The 16,044-nt window shown below is 43.9% G+C and overlaps 1 protein-coding gene across 1 annotated transcript in view; it reads left to right on the top strand.

Annotated features, from left to right (window-relative positions):
* Positions 1-1,742: 1,742 nt before the first annotated feature.
* GRM7 (glutamate metabotropic receptor 7) overlaps positions 1,743-16,044 on the top strand; it is a gene marked incomplete at its 3' end in the record, with an annotated part of 816,540 nt that continues 802,238 nt past the window's right edge. The window contains exon 1 of the mRNA XM_082638105.1: positions 1,743-2,522. Coding sequence (XP_082494231.1) covers positions 2,004-2,522 — 519 coding nt within the window. The 5' untranslated portion in view covers positions 1,743-2,003. The remainder of the gene's footprint in view (positions 2,523-16,044) is intronic.

Raw genomic sequence — 16,044 nt, 5'->3', positions numbered from 1 at the left:
TGGAGGAGGGGCATGTCTGAAAAGAAAATGATGGACTGGACTCTACCTAGAAGGAAGATAAATAGGTGGTCAACAAGAAAAAACAAAAACAAAAAAATCCTCTGTACCAGGAAATGTTTGAAGTGTTGTTTGGGTATCAAAAAACGGGTGCCCTACACATAAAGCAACAAAGGATATTGGTCTAAAAAGAACACCATGGCCAGAGGTTCATGGCCTATTTCAACAGAGGATTTGAAAGTTAAAAGTTAACCTGTAAAACATACAATTCAATTTCATCATTTTACAGATGGGGAAAGTAAAACCCAGGCACAGGAACAGAAGTGCCAAGGTCATACAGGCGGTTGGTGGAAGAGACAACCAACTACCCAACTTCTGACTTTTTAGATGTGTGTGTGTGTGTGTGTGTGTGTTGTTTTGTTTATGTGCAAGGACATTTTTCTTTAGTACACTAACATTACAACAAAAAGTATAGTCTTGTTTTTGGTTTTCTCTGCACCCTCAATTCTGTATAAGACAGTTTTGCTGCACTCCAACAGAAAGTCTCAGCAAGAGTAGAGACCACCATAAGGAGTACACATGGGCACCAAGGGCAGATACACTGCCCTTCCTTGTGTAGGAGCTAGGGCCACTTGTTGCTTTAACGGGCCAAGTTTGGGCTGGACCTGCAGAAGGGGACACCTTTGAAAAGCAGCTTCCTAACTGCACTACAACCTGCTCTGGCATCCTGATTCCACTCCCCAACCCCCCCAAGTCTTCAGCTAAAAAGAGTGGATCACTGGATCACTGGATCGATGGGGAGATTTGTCTGCTCCTCCTACTGTCACTTCTTTCTTGCTATTTCCTGCCCGCGGAAACCTGACATCAGCCCAAAAGCATCTCTGGAAATGGGTAGGAGGGAGCCTTACACCTGTCAGCGCCAGAGAAGAAAGTGCGCTCTACAGAGTTCTCAGTTGTTCCATCTCTTGCGATGAAAGGAAGAAAAGGAGCGAATCCGCCACAGATTTACTGGACCAGGGTTACTTCATCCGGCTCCGGCCACAGTAACCCCTGAAGACCAAAGATGCATTTCCATTCCCAGCATTTCTTGTTGGCGTCTTTCCCTACAGGCTAGCCCAGTGCCTGGCCCCGGAGAAGTCTCTGCGTAAAGGTTCTTCAGGTCATAAATCAGGCTCCTGTGTGTATGTGTGCTTTTCTTAGGAAAAACTGGCACAGACGAATTAGCAGTAGAGACTGGGGTCTCCCTACTACCCTTCATGCTTGGCGGCATCACCTTCCGACTACCTCGCATTCTCCCGGCGCTGACAGCCCCGGCTCCGGACCTCAGGGCTGGAAGCAGTCAGCCCCAGATAGAACCGCCCTGTGCTGGGCTGATGCCACCCTGGGCCTAAAATGTGCGTGTTGGTGCAGACGGGCGAGCGAGCGGCTTCTACGCTGAGACAGAAGCAGGAGCACAGCCTTCGCCTGCGACCTGCAATCCCCAGATTCCCTGGGGACCTCGAAACTCCCAATCGGAGGCACTCCCCCCCCCCCACAGCCGCCCACCCATTCCACCCCCCTTACCTCAGCACGCAGCCCCTCCCTGCGTGATGATGCAAAACCGTGGGGAGGGCGGGAGCTGGGAAGGGTGGGGAGAGCCTGAGAGCGAGCGAGGGTGGGAGGGAGTGGGCGGAGGAGAGGGAGCCGAACGCGCATTTAAAGCGATAGCCCTCCGCGCTCTCTCCCCAGTGCTGGGCTGTTGGAGAGCTCGAGCTGCAAGCCACCGAGCGCGAGCTCGAGCGCGGCGCGCCGGCCGGGGAACCCGAGAGCGCACGGCGCCCCAAGCTGGCAGGCGCCGCGGGACCCCCCACCCTCGCCGGCTGCCTTTCCCCGGGCGCCCCCACCCTCCTCGCCCGCAGGAGACCCTGGGCTTCCCCGGAGGAGCTCACCCCAAGGGGCCAGGACTCCGGCGAGCCCGCCACCGTCCCCTCCAGTGCCGCCGCCACCACCGCAGCCGCGGGAGCAGCATGGTCCAGCTGGGGAAGCTGCTCCGCGCCCTGACTTTGATGAAGTTCCCCTGCTGCGTGCTGGAGGTGCTCCTGTGCGCGCTGGCGGCGGCGGCGCGCGGCCAGGAGATGTACGCCCCGCACTCCATTCGGATCGAGGGGGACGTCACCCTCGGGGGGCTGTTCCCGGTGCACGCGAAGGGTCCTAGCGGAGTGCCCTGCGGCGACATCAAGAGGGAGAACGGGATCCACAGGCTGGAAGCGATGCTCTACGCCCTGGACCAGATCAACAGCGATCCCAACCTGCTGCCCAACGTGACGCTGGGAGCGCGGATCCTGGACACTTGTTCCAGGGACACTTATGCGCTCGAACAGTCGCTCACTTTCGTCCAGGCGCTCATCCAGAAAGACACCTCCGAAGTGCGCTGCACCAACGGCGAGCCTCCGGTTTTCGTCAAGCCCGAGAAAGTAGTTGGAGTGATTGGGGCTTCGGGGAGTTCGGTCTCCATCATGGTAGCCAACATCCTGAGGCTTTTCCAGGTAGGGGGGCGCTCCCTCCGGGGCAGAGCGCGCCGTAGCTCCCCGCGCTCTTTATCCTGAAGGCTGGCTTGGACTCCAGTGGTGCGGGGTCTGGTCAGCCTTCGCTCATTTCCACCCTGGAGATCCTGCCGAATCCCTCCCACCTCACCCGAGGAGGTACTTTCCCTGCTAGATTCATTTCCCTTCCATCTCTCCCCTGTCCGCGCTCCACTCCATCCGGGTTGACATTCTGGATTTATGGCCCCATTTACAAGAAACAGTCTCCGAAAAACAAGGCGATGATTTAAATGGGTTTGCATTAGAGTGAAATATGGTTCCAAAACAGGCTTGTAAAAGTGCCGGGCTCCTGTGAGAGCCAGTGAGGCGCAAGGAATATGAAAGATGAGAAGACGCCTAGAAACTAGGCATTTCTCAACTCCCCAGCTTCCCTGCCCCAAGCCGCCCGACAAGCTGCAGCTCCCTTGGAAAATTTCAAGAAGAGCTTAGGGAGGCAGTTCTTAAACCGAAGGCTAGGTCTTCACCTACATTTGGACGTTAATTGCCCATTTCGCTCGGGTTGGATTTCCCGACCTGTGACCTGTCTCTGCGAGGGCATGGGGCGGAAGGCGTGGGGACTGTCCTCAAGTGGGGAGATGCCACCCGCAGACGTGCACCCCAGGTGATTTGCTCTGGGCAGTTGTTTGCACCGTCTAAACTGCCTTTGCGATCCGGCCACTGGCAGGAGCCGGGCGATCAGCTTTCTACTCCTGCCAGCTCAGAGCCCGGAGGTGAGCTCATGCTAACTGCGAAACAGAATCGCTTTCTCTGCACCCACCCTGTTCCCATCCTTTCCCACGACCTCCCTAACGCAGCCCCCAACCCCAGTCCTGGGTTTTGAGGACGATTCTCAGAGCCAGACAAGAAGGCGCCTGGAAGAAGGCAGTAGGGTGCGCTGAGCAAGGCCGGGCGGTCCTCCAGCTCCGGTTGCAGGCGGGCGACGGCGGAAGATGCGAGGACAGCGGATCGGGCCAGCTGAGCGGTGGGCGGTGCTGCAGTGCTCTCTTAATGCCTGCTCCCGCAGCCTCGGCCCCAGGGCTCCTGTGCCGCCCTGGCTATATAGATGGATGGCTTCTGGATGAAGACATTGAGTTTCAGGGTTTGCGTGACTATGGGTTCTCTTCTTGTTTCTCTGTCTGTCTTCCTGTGTGTCTCTCTCCTGTGTCTCTTTCTCCCTGCTGTCTTTTTTTTTTTTCTCTCTCTCTGTTTTTATTTTCTCCCTTTCAATTTCTGCCTGTCTTTTCCTTCTCTACCCCTGTCTCCAAGTTTTTTGTTCATCTCTATCTTGAAGTGATCCTTTCCTAATGCACAGCTCTCTCCCTGCCTGGTAGTACCCAGACTCAGTTAATCCCTTCTCCAGATGTTCTGGCTGACCCTTATGCTCCCCGTATCTAAAGAGTTGGCTCCCTCTCAAGTGCCTTTCCTGAAGCATGTTGGGTTTCTGGAGGGGACTCCTTGTGAGATTCAAGCCGTCACTACATCAGCGCCCAGGAGTATGAAGTTTGTGTTTGTGCCAGAAGGAGGGGTGCCTGTCTAAGGCTGCAGCCTGGTACGGCCCCTCTGAGCCTCTGAGCATCCCTAGCGCCTCTTGAGTATGCCGCCATGGAGATGTCTAGATGTTTGCAAGGCCAAAAGTGCTTCTGGGCAGCCTTCACTTTGAGGTAATGCTTTCAGGAAGAGCCTGGGTTGTTCTAAGCAAAACCCAGAAGCACTTCCTTTACCTCTGAGCTTAAACTAGAGAACCTGAGGAGGCAGCGCTGCAGGGAGGATGAGGCCAGAGGTCACCTGAGAACCACAGGGGCAACTCACAGTATTTTCACTGGAGCTCTGGGGGTTGAAGGCACATTTGCTGTTTAACATTTTTAAAATTATTTTGGTGACTTCACTTGGAGCTTGGGCAGTACTGCAGATGGGCCTGCCTGTCGAAAAAAGAGTGAAATCTTAAAGTCAAGAGAGAGCTTGCAGACTAGGCTGAAGGATTGTTTGCTGAAAAAGATTCCAGGGGGAGCTGATTCCTTCTCTGGTGTGTGGATCTGAGGCACTTGCAAGAAAAGAAAACGCTTGCCTTATGCTTAGTTCCCCCGTTCCCTGGGCTGGGAAGGAAAGGAACTGAATGCCAGCATTAGCAGTGTGGGTTGGGACCAAAACCATTCAGAGAAAACACTGTCATTTTCCTCTAATTTGCAAATTGCAGCTATTCATGTTGGATTGAACAGCTGAGGGAAAAGAGCCTCCAGTTTTCACCTGCATTTATTGAGAAGAGGCTGGTAGTAGGAGGGATGCACCAACTTGTAGCTTGTGCTGCAAGCTGGATATAAGCTTGGTGTGAGCATCCTGGTTAACCACTGCCCATGTTCAAATATACAGAGACAGATTCCAACAATCTCTTCTCTTATTTTTGCGTGTGATCTTAGAAGCCCCTGGCATGTAAGTCCAGTCCCCAGTTTCCCAGCCTCTGTAAACCTGCAAAATGAATAGAATAGTGGAACACAGACCCACTGTTCAAAGGCACAGTCACTTTAGGGAAAGAGGAAAAGAACGGGTGGGTGAATCTTCTCTGGGATTGCAGGGTTCAGCTCAATGAAGACTGTCCTGTATAAAAGAAACTCCTCTAAATGGTTGAATTCTTAGCTCTCCAGAGATTTGAGTTTTCTTTCCCCCAGTCCCTGTGGGTTGCTGTGGGGAATGTGCCAAGCCTATCATTTGAGATAAAAATTTATGGTGAGGTAAGCTTCTAGGCTGGGGGAAGGAAGACTTAGTGACTTAAATGGGGGATGCAAAGCACTGGGGGGCAGGAAGGAATAAGGAGATAGTAATGGATGCAACAAACGCTGCAGCCGCCAGCAAAGCCTGGAATGCAGTTCTTTCCTGAAAATGAGGACCCAGGCAAGAATGGCCACTCAGATGTAAACAGTGTCTCTGACTCGGAATTCTCATCTGCCTGCCGGTGGGCCAGAGCTGAGCAAGTCCTTTCTCTCCTCTGTATGCACACTGAATTGGTTAGTAAGTGACATGTCAGAGGACAGGAATCATATTCAGTGGATCTTTCAAATCCAGGAATTTGAGGCTAATGAAATTAGTGTGTGGCCAGGGCTCTGCCAACTAGAATTAAGTCACTGCAGCCACCCTGCAATGCATTTTCAGCCTGAAGGGAGCGTCAGGGAGGAATTTCGGGAGATTTGTTTCTGAGCCTGTACAAAATAATACTCTCCTAATGCTAAGAAAGATTAAATGTAAATTAATATTGACTACGAGTAACATATTTAAAAAATAATCGCAGAGTGGGGGATAGCTTAAAGTGGAGAGGTTATATAATATGGTGTCCAAAGAATAAATCTCCCCTGACCACTGTTTCATGGGCTATAAGTAAGATATATTACAATGGAAAGTAATGGGAACGTTTTTATTCCAGGCTTCTCTGCTATTGACTTGAGAGCAAACACTCTGAGAGTATAAATTACTCTTGCTGTGTGCTGATTCTGAATGAACAATATTTCATGTGCAGTGACATGGTCTAAGCTATAGACTTGGAATTGAATGGCATCTGTTTCAATTGTTTTGTTCTCTCAAGAGCAACTAGATAGAAAAAAGTGGTCAATTTGACCCTTGTGGGAGCGTGTTGCAAATCTAAACCTGTGTCCCTCGTACCATAAATGAAATACATTTGTAAATTTGTAGGTGTTTTCCTTCTGTTCATTGATGCTTGAGTATAATCTCAAACTTTGGGAGCAACATTTTGTACATAAGTACTTGGTTTTCTTCCTTTCTTCTTTCTCTTTCTCCTCTCTCTCTCTCTCTCTCTCTCTCTCTCTCTCTGTTTCGATCTCTCTCTTTCTCTCTTTCTCCATCTTATGTAATTGGATAGAACTGGGCATCTAGGATGATGTGGTGTTACTATGGTGGGATTTAAAAAAAAAAAAAAAAAAAACTCTAACTTACCCTTTTAAAAATTTCATAAATACAGGTGTCAGTGCCATTTGGAATAGTCTCTATAACAATTTCTGTCTCCACATTTACTGTGTTTCAGCATATTTACCTAACAGATGGTGAGTGGGCAATTTTTAAAGGGGCATTTTTTTAAAAGAGCGGAGAGGGAAGGAATAGAGGCAGGCACATACTATATTTGAAGTTACCTTCACGTGTATTTTATGTTATGTATACGCATACAATTAAGAAGTCTTTGGATGTTTTCTCTTCAAGAATACTTCAGATAATGGATTACTTGAATTTCATAAACATTTAGGGTTTAACAAATTTGTTACATATAGAAGTTGTATCATGGATTCAAAAGACCATAGCCAATTACACAAAGTATACTCTAGTCTCAGTCCTGCCATTAATTAGCTACGTTATCTTAAGTCATTTAATTTTTCTAGGCCTCATTTTTTTCATGTGATGTTTTTTCTTTGAAAAAGTATAGTTTCTAGAAGTCTCTAATCTCTGTGTCATAGTTCAGCTTGGAGAAAACCTGTTCTTATCCAAACTCCATGACATTGTATTTCCAGCTCCAACTTTGGACTTTGAGTGAGTTGGGGGCAACTTTTTAAGGATATTTTCACACAGCTTTTTTAGTTAATATCAGTCTAGCTGACTTCTCATACTCAGACTTTCTCCCATATTCTTTTACCAGTGTGTTCCTTAGTCATATATATAAAGACTGTTGTGGGAAAAATGACCTCCTGGGTCAGCTTACTGCATGGTCATTGACACGGGGCAGGGAGTAAGATTCTGTGGATTTTACAGAAGCAGATACAGGTTTCATTATCCACGTCCTCTCCCTTTTCATCTTACAAAAACAGCAGGCTTTTCTTGGAGAACTGCCTGATAATGACATCCTGCCTCCTCACGGGCCCCGGGGATGAGGCGCCCCGGGGATGAGGGCCTGAACTCCAGTAAAGCAGGTGATTGGCTCATGGGTAGGCATCTGACCTCGGCTAAGTCTGTCAGACTCCTCCCCAGGCATTTTCTCTCAGAGAAAAGTGGAAGAATTGTCTTTTCTCTCTGGAATTTCTAAGCTGGGGAGATATGACTCTGGGACTCCCAGTGACCATCCAGCACAAGAAGAGACTTTCTGTAAAATAAGGTCTTGCAGAGGTAAGCAGGGCTGAGCGATGGAGAGAGAGCTGGAACCCCGCTGATACTCTGGAACTTCTAGATCCAACTGTATCTGAATATGGCTGCATCCCTGAATTTCCAGTACTTGTTTGTTGAGGTTGTTGTTGTTGTTTGGTTTTTGTTTTTAAATTTCCTTTGACTATTTTGAATTTGTTTTCAGCCATGTGCATTTGAAAACAGCATAGCTAAAAGAGCTAATTTCCTACATTAATGTCAGGTTTGCCGACTGGCATTCCTTAAGTGAAAAATAATATCCGCTATTTTCTTTAAATAAAATCCTTCTAGCTCAGGTTTGAGATATTCAAAACTCTGCCTCCTACCCCCCTCTTTCCAACATTTACTATATCACCTTGAAGTATTTGTGACCACATCTTTCCCATCTAGATGCAGTTGAGAGAGAGAGCAAATACTTCTGATATAAGCTGCAACCTATAGGCCTCCTACCTGGAAGCTTTAGAAGATACTTGATTCTTGTCATTAAAGCAAATCTTTTGTTGTTGTCTCCAGGGCACAGAAGCATTTTCATGGCATAATGGAGTCCAAAGTGCATTAAGCCTAACTCTACTTCTCACCCTCTTTTACTTTAAATAGGCAAAAAAGAACAATCTCAAACACATTTTCCCAACAACTCAAATACATATGCGATTATGTTTAGAAGACATTTATGCAACATATAGTTAGACTGATTAATTAATGGACCTTTCGCCAATTGGCACAGTAAATATATATGTTCAATGTGCTTAATTCAAAAGAAGACAATAACATATTTTTACAGGTTAATTATCTGAGAAGAGTATTGTGCCAGCACACTTGATACTACAGTATTTCATGTTTGACAAGTAATCTTCTTTCAATTATATTTACTGCTAAATGTTTCTTGGATCAAGCTATTAAATTATAAGGTCAAAAGTAAAATGATATGAAATTACAATGATAAAGGGACACATATCTCACTTTATGAGAATAGAAGTTCTAATTTCTTTTCAATACTACGAGTAGTGACCACAGTACTAATTTGAGCCCTTACTGTGAGCCACTGTGCCCATATACATTTAGTTCTTACAGTAGTTCTGCAAAGGGCATATAATAATCCACACTGTAAAGCTGAAGAAAGTGATTCTCATAGCTGAAAGTCACATAGCTGGTGAGCGGCAAAGTCTAGATTCAAACTTAGAGTCGTCTGACAATGCCCAGGTTGTTGACCACTATGTACACTGCTCAATTGTTGCACCAATAAAGAAGTGCTTGAAATAATTATAGATTTGCCTACACTGAAACTGCAGTGATTTAAAGACATCAAAGTTGCCAGTTGTTTAACCACATCTACTTGCAGTAAGAAATTACATTTTATTTCATTTCTAAAACAAGATGAATTCTGCACGCCCATAGAAACCTGAGCACACAAATCCTACCTCCAAATGAAAGATGCTTGTTTTCCATTAAACAGATGGCCCTGTACAGAGGCAATAAATATATAGTAGAATTTTCATTCAAATAAATGAGAAGAGAGGTTTCTTCTTGTCCTGATTCAGTGCCCATCATTATGGATTATGATGGCTCTTCCCAAACTTTACTTCATTCACTCCACTCTTTCTACAGAACTCCAGTGATGGAATCCATCATTCAGATATATGTGCAAAGCGAAAGGACTGTATTAATACAGTTGCTGAAAGTCAAGTTGATAGAGCACAGGAAATACATCCTAATAAATGCAACATTAATGTTTGTATGGGCCTTGGAGTGAGGGGTAGAAGAATTTTCAGTTTAATGGAATATTTTGCCTCTTGCTATGAAAGTGTAGCTTAATAGTCTTGTAATTGGTCATTTACAGAATCCTCCATCTCTGGGTTTCGTGCTTTCTTTACTCTGCAGCTGTTGACTCCTTCTCTTGTTCTGGATGGAAGATATCAACGAAGCCACTTCAAAGGACTCAGCCTGCCTTTTTGTGTTATTGTTTAGATGAAGATATTTCCATTTATTAAAGCACACTATTTAAACATTTTTATCATGTTTTAAACTTGACTGTGTTCTGAAGGTATGAACACAGGCAGACATAATGGGGGATGTTTTCCAGGAGAAAACATACTCTTCTCAAAGGAATTATCAGAATTTTCATATAGGGATTAAGAATCAAATTCTGGAGTTAGACCTGAATTTAAATTCATACTCACAACTTATTACCAGTCTCATCTTGATCAAATGGTTACCGCACTTCTCATCAATTTCCTTATCTTTGAAAGCGGAGTAAGAGAAGCATGCCTGGTGGAGTTACACATAAAGCTCATCTGATAGAATATTCATAAGGATTTTGCACAAAATATACATGGAAATTTTTTAGCACTGAGTTTAGCATGTGATTCGTGTTCATTACATTTAAGAGCTATTATTTTATTATTATTATGCTATCATTAAATATCACTATTACTTAAATGTCATTATTGCTAAAATTGCTGTAAAATTACCGCAATAACCCATGATGAATTCCCCTCTTCTGTTTCCTTTGTTTAAATGGAAAATATATATATAAATCTAGACAGAGAACACTTTAGCGATACTATTCAGTGGAGTGAGAATTTCCATGGCACTGATTAAAACAAATCCTGAATTGCATGGACTTAAGATAGCAGAGAGGCTAAGAGATTTGAAATTAGACATCCCCAAGTGTAAATTCTACTGTGACCCTCTTCTAGCTCTAGAACCTTGAGGAAGTTACTTAAACTTTCTGAGCTTTACTACTAGTTTCCTCATCTATATCTTTTTCAGGAATATTTATCAAGCATCTTCCTGTTCTTTATGCTTGGACATATCAATGAATAAATTAGACAAGAGCCTTTGCTTGCGTGCTCCTTCTTGCATGCTCTCTCTCTTCTTACACTCTCGTGTGGAAACGGATGTTATAAATAAATTCTATGCTTTGATGGGCGCTACGGGATAAGGAAAAGGATGTGAAGCTCACTGAAGAGGCTTGGGTTGGGAGTGCTGGAGGAGTGTACAGGTAGGTTCTGTTTTTACATAAGGTAGTCAGGGTGCATTTTATAAGTTGACATTTGAGCAAAGACTTGAAGTGAGGGAGTTGTCAGATGTATGAGGGGGAGACCTCTCCCTGGGAGCAAGAACAACCAGTCCCAAAACTCTAAGGCAGAAATATGCCGGGCAGCTTGGAGGAATATCAAGGAGGCCACCATGGCCATCCAGCAGGAGGGCTGGAGGTCAGATATGTTATGGGATGGACTGGGTAAGTCCTGGGAGGCCATCACATGCATTGTGTCTTTTACTCTAAATGTAGGCAGCCAAGGGCAGGATTTTAGCCAAGGTGTGGCATGAACTGTCTCTTGTTTGAAAAACATAACTCTATCTGTGGTCCTGAGGATGTGGGGAGAGAGTGGCGTCAGGGAGAATCTCGGGAGGTGACTACAGGATCCTCGAGGTCTATGTTGGTGGCCTGCGCCAGGCTGCTAGCAGCTGGTAATTCTCAGAAGTGGCACATTGGGAAGGTTGTGACAGCACTTCTTGGTAGATTGAATACAAGAATGGAAAGGAAGAGGGGGTCGAGGGTGAATTCGAGATTTAGGGCCTGGGGAACTGGAAAGGTGTGGTTGCTGTCACCTAAGATGGAAAAAGTTTGGGGTAGAGCATGTTTGGGGGATTAAAGACCAGTTTCGGAGGTATAAGATTTGAGATGTTTTCTTGACATCCAAGTAGAGGTGCTGAGTACACAGTTGGATACACAAGTCTGCAGTTCTGAAGAAAGGTCTAAACTAGAGATACATTCTAATAAAATGGAGATATTAAGAATAATTACATGGAAGTGCTATTTTAAAGATAAAATGAAGTAATGCAATTAGCACTCTGTCTTCTCAAAACATTTAATAACTATTAGCTAAAATAATTACCTGAAATGAAAAAATACCTGTTTTGTTGTTTGCAGTAGAAGTGAATAAAATGTCTCAATTATTTTAATAGTATTTGTGACACAGTAGTTTTAGCTAAGACACCATGACTACAAACATTTACAATAAACCTTTCAGTCTCCTACTTTTCACTCTGATAGGATACTTGGAACCATATTTTGTAAGGTTTAAGTTAGTTGTCATAGGGTACCTCTTTAATTAGAAATAATTCTGAACTGTCTAGTTCCATGCAGTTTTATATACATATATGTATAATTATTATTTTATAATTTATCAAACTCAGTTGAAAATTTGCATCACTGATATACATTAGAATTTAAGCATTTACCCAGGTATTCAAGGAAAAAAATATACTTGTCTTGTAATTTCCATAAGGATACTTACTTTCACATCTTCCCTTCACTTTGCAATTGAAAACATGGCAGGGGAAATATTATCTTACTGGTCTTTGAGTTCCCCTTAGCTATCTGCAAGTCCTTAAACAGCCTTTGTGGCTTAACCAAAACTCTCTTCCATCTTCATTCTGCTAACAGATATTGGTCTAAGCGTGTACTTATACTAAAAAATGCATGACCACGTTGTCTCTACACATCTATAATTTTATGTTAACACTATCATTATGTAAGCTATACTTTAATTGTAATTATAACAGATTTTATGTCAACACACATCCATTTCTAGTGTTCATCTGGTGTTCAAGGGGAGAGCAGCATGTAGTAAATTTTATCAAAATATAACATCTGAAGAATAGAACAGAGGGTAATTGTGTAATTCTGTGTTCACTCTAATTAAGTTCAGTGGAGTTGGCATAATAGAATTAAGATGAAAAAAAAAAAAGACATTGAGGTACCATGGCTCCCTCTCCTAACACACCCTTTTCGTATCCGAGAGCAGAGACTCAGCACCTTTCTGTACAGAAGTGGAGACAGGAAGAGGCCAGAGGATGAATGACAGGCACGAATGAGGTGGAACTTTGAAGAGCAACATGGAAATGAAATACTGCTTTTGTATTTGGTAGGTGGGGAAAATGTACCAGCGTGTATGCCTAGTGGGACCACGTTTTCCAGAGCAGTTAAGCCCAGTGTCAACTATGCTGTCCCACCTTCCTCATAAGTAGGAACATACTGTTACTTGAATCTTTGCTTCCTGTTTCTTGACACCTGGTTGAGAAGATTATCACAGGAACTGCATCTTGTTAGCAAATACACTGTTTTGAAATGATTGAAACTCACTGAAGAGTGGCAGCTCCAAGCTTGCTCTCTCTTGAACTTGGACTATTTAAGTCTGGAATGCAGGAGTGGGTTATGGGGAAAGACCGTTGGAATTCTTATGTCTTCAGCATAATGGTTATAGCATAATGGTTAGGAGTGTAGGTGCTGGTTTAAATCTCTGCTTTCCACTTGCTAACCATATGAGCTTGGGCAATTTACCTGATTACCTGAACCTCCATACTCCTGTCTATAAAGTGCCGTTAATAATATTTCACCCTCATAGACTTGTTTTCAATGTTAAGGTGAAGTCACTTACACCGAGCACTTAATATGATGCCAGGTGCTATTGTTCCTACGCCTTACTCCATGATCTTTTGCCCTGTCCCCCCATTTCTGTCTTCTTTCTGTACAAGGGTAGGATTGTCCCAGAGCATTTTCTGTCCCTAGTGTCTGACTCTTAGTCATCAAGGTGACTGGACCACGACCCAGCATTCATCGCTGCTCGTTGAAGCAACCCGGTTTGAGAAGGGGAGTTGGATGTTGATGCCAAGTGGGATCAAGGAGAGAGAATTTTCTCTCTTCTGCACTCAGGGAACTAAGTGAAATATTCAGGCCTCAGAAGGAGAATCAGGCAAAGGGCAACATGCTTAATTTCATACCTTAGTGATTAAGCACAAGTCAGACAGGCTGGATTTGAACTCACTTCCCTCAGGTACTGACAGTGGGATCTTAGGTGCTTTTGTAACCCCTCTGAGGATCAGTCAACATCTGAAAGAGACAAATAACACTATCAGGACCTAGCGTATAGCCTGGTTGTAATAAGTGAGTAAATCCTTTTGAAGCATTCAGCATACTGTTTGGCATATAAGCACTTAATAAAATTTAGCTTCTTTGACTACTACCACTGCTAATATTATTAAGTAGCTGAGCAAATCCGAGGCCCATTTTTTTCTTCGATTGCACATAACCATCTGGACAACCGGCTCACATTGGTCGACCGTTGCTTATATATAAACCCCCATGAACCCAAAGGTGCTTTAACTCTCTCCCAGTCAGAGCCTGTTCTGGGGGCAGAAGCAGCACCAGCACGACCTCCGTCATCTCTGCCTTGACTGTCACTACACTCACCGTACTGAGCCCTTTGTGCCAGGCACCAGATTTAGCCCTGCGTGTGCCCTATATCATGTAGTTCTCACACTCAGGTAGGAGACAGTACCGTCATCCCCAATTTTCAGATAAAGGTGCTGAGGTGTCAGAAAGGTAAGAAACTTGACCCACAGCAAGAAAGGTAAGAAACTGACCCACAGCAAGAGACGGAGCCTGAGTATTCAAACGCGTCTCTCTGACCTCAAGAACCCTTAAATATTACCATACTACTACATCCTGGTAAGAAAATCTGCTTCCAGCCACTCTGGTGAGAGTAGAAATGATTCTCAATCCCCATATTCCTCTATTGCCCATGCCACCCTAGCCTCAGGACTGGGGGGGAAAGGAAGTGATCTCTTCAAAGACCAGCCAAAGGGAACCTACTCCCTTCTGCCTTTTCGTAATCAACTAACCAATATTTTATTTCCTTCTTAAGAATCCCCACATGTTCCTTTTGGATCTTAGCTTGGTCTTTTAGAATTCTGACATTCTGTACATGACTCATCCACTGTATTTAATGTTAATTTACTGAGGTCAAGTATAGGGTCTTACTCATCCTGAAGTCCAGTTATCCCCTGTCACACTAACTCTGTGCTTTTCTTCTTGTAGAACATCTGCAGATATTTATTTGAATTTTGTTGAATTGTTCTCATCAATAGTACATTAAAAGTTATACAGAAAATGCTTTCTTATAAGGAAAACCATCTAAATAGATTTTTAGCTGTTTACTTTTTATAGCACTATTATAGAGATTATAGATCTCCAGGTAATATTTTTTAGATTAAGTTCTTCATATCATCTTATTTTTACATATAATGATAAATCTGAATTTTTTCTATCAAACCTCTGAGACGTCACTGGCTTGTAACTTAGCTGTTGATTATGTTGTTGACTTTTCCATTTACAGTGATATTTGATCCTGGTAGGGATGGGGCTGGGTGGAAAGGTACATCTTAGGGCCATAAATTGGTTTTGTAGGGAACTAACATAAAGATCTAAAGTCTCATCATATTTCTGCAGAACTCATGAATCATTTTATTATAATTCCATTCATTCAGGGAGTATAAAACCATTTTCAAATTGTTATTCCTAATTTGTTCATCTTCTCTTCCTTAGTCTTAGTGAGAAGAGAGCAGGCTGAATGGAAGAAAGTCATTATGACCACTGGGGCCACTAGGGTAGGCGTCAGTCCCAGGGTTTTGTTTTCATCTCTCCGCTATTAATATTGTCTAATGTCTGGAGTGCTTACTTGGTGCAAATTACTTAGCCCACCATGGCAAATCCCCTGATAGTCATACAATTAATGTATGTATTATTATGATATCCCATAATGCATACGTGGAACAGAGCCTCAGAAGTAGTTATTTGCTCACTAAAATATGGTAGACATGGAATTTGGACTCAGGTCTGATTGACTCCTAAATCACTCCTCGTGATTTTTACCACTAAATTAAAGTTGTATACCTCTGGAGAGTAGATAGTTTCTAAAATTTCCTCAGCTTTAACTTTTTATAATTAAATTTTTGTCTGATTGCAAGCTTAACCGTTAAGATGGGTAGGAAGGAAGGCCAGCCTGTTGAATGGAATTTCCCTCAAATAAGCCTGTTTTATGACACCAGTTCACTCATTCATTCACTCAGCATGTATTGAATGTTTGCTCTGTGCAAAGGCATTTTAGGCATCACAGTGGAGTGAGCGCCCCTTCCATAGACTCCCCTGCAGCAGTCAGAGAAGTCTTGGACTGGTTTGCCTGTTATGGAATGGGGCTTGGTTTGTCCTCCACTGATAAAACTAAGACATACTCATTAGTTTATAGGCATCTTGATGCCGTGGGATAGTAGCACACATGAATCTTACCATTTTTGCCTGGGAATAATTATATAAAGGCTTTGGATTTGGGTATGGAAAATGGGTGCCATTATGGGCGTGTTGGTTCTACATATATATGGACATCACGTGTCATCAGGCTGCAGCTACCTGCTATCCCTCACTACTCCTTCTTCTCACAAACCAAACAAGTACCTTCTTATCTCTCCTGTGGATAAGCTCTTGACAGTGGCACTAGGGCCTCCCTCAATAAGTACATCATTGGCTAAACCAGTG

Source organism: Mesoplodon mirus, assembly GCF_964341445.2.
Source record: "Mesoplodon mirus genome assembly, chromosome: 12".
Classification (NCBI taxonomy): domain Eukaryota; kingdom Metazoa; phylum Chordata; class Mammalia; order Artiodactyla; family Ziphiidae; genus Mesoplodon; species Mesoplodon mirus.
The sequence above is the reverse complement of the archived record's forward strand: the minus strand, read 5'-3'. Positions and strand labels throughout refer to the sequence as shown.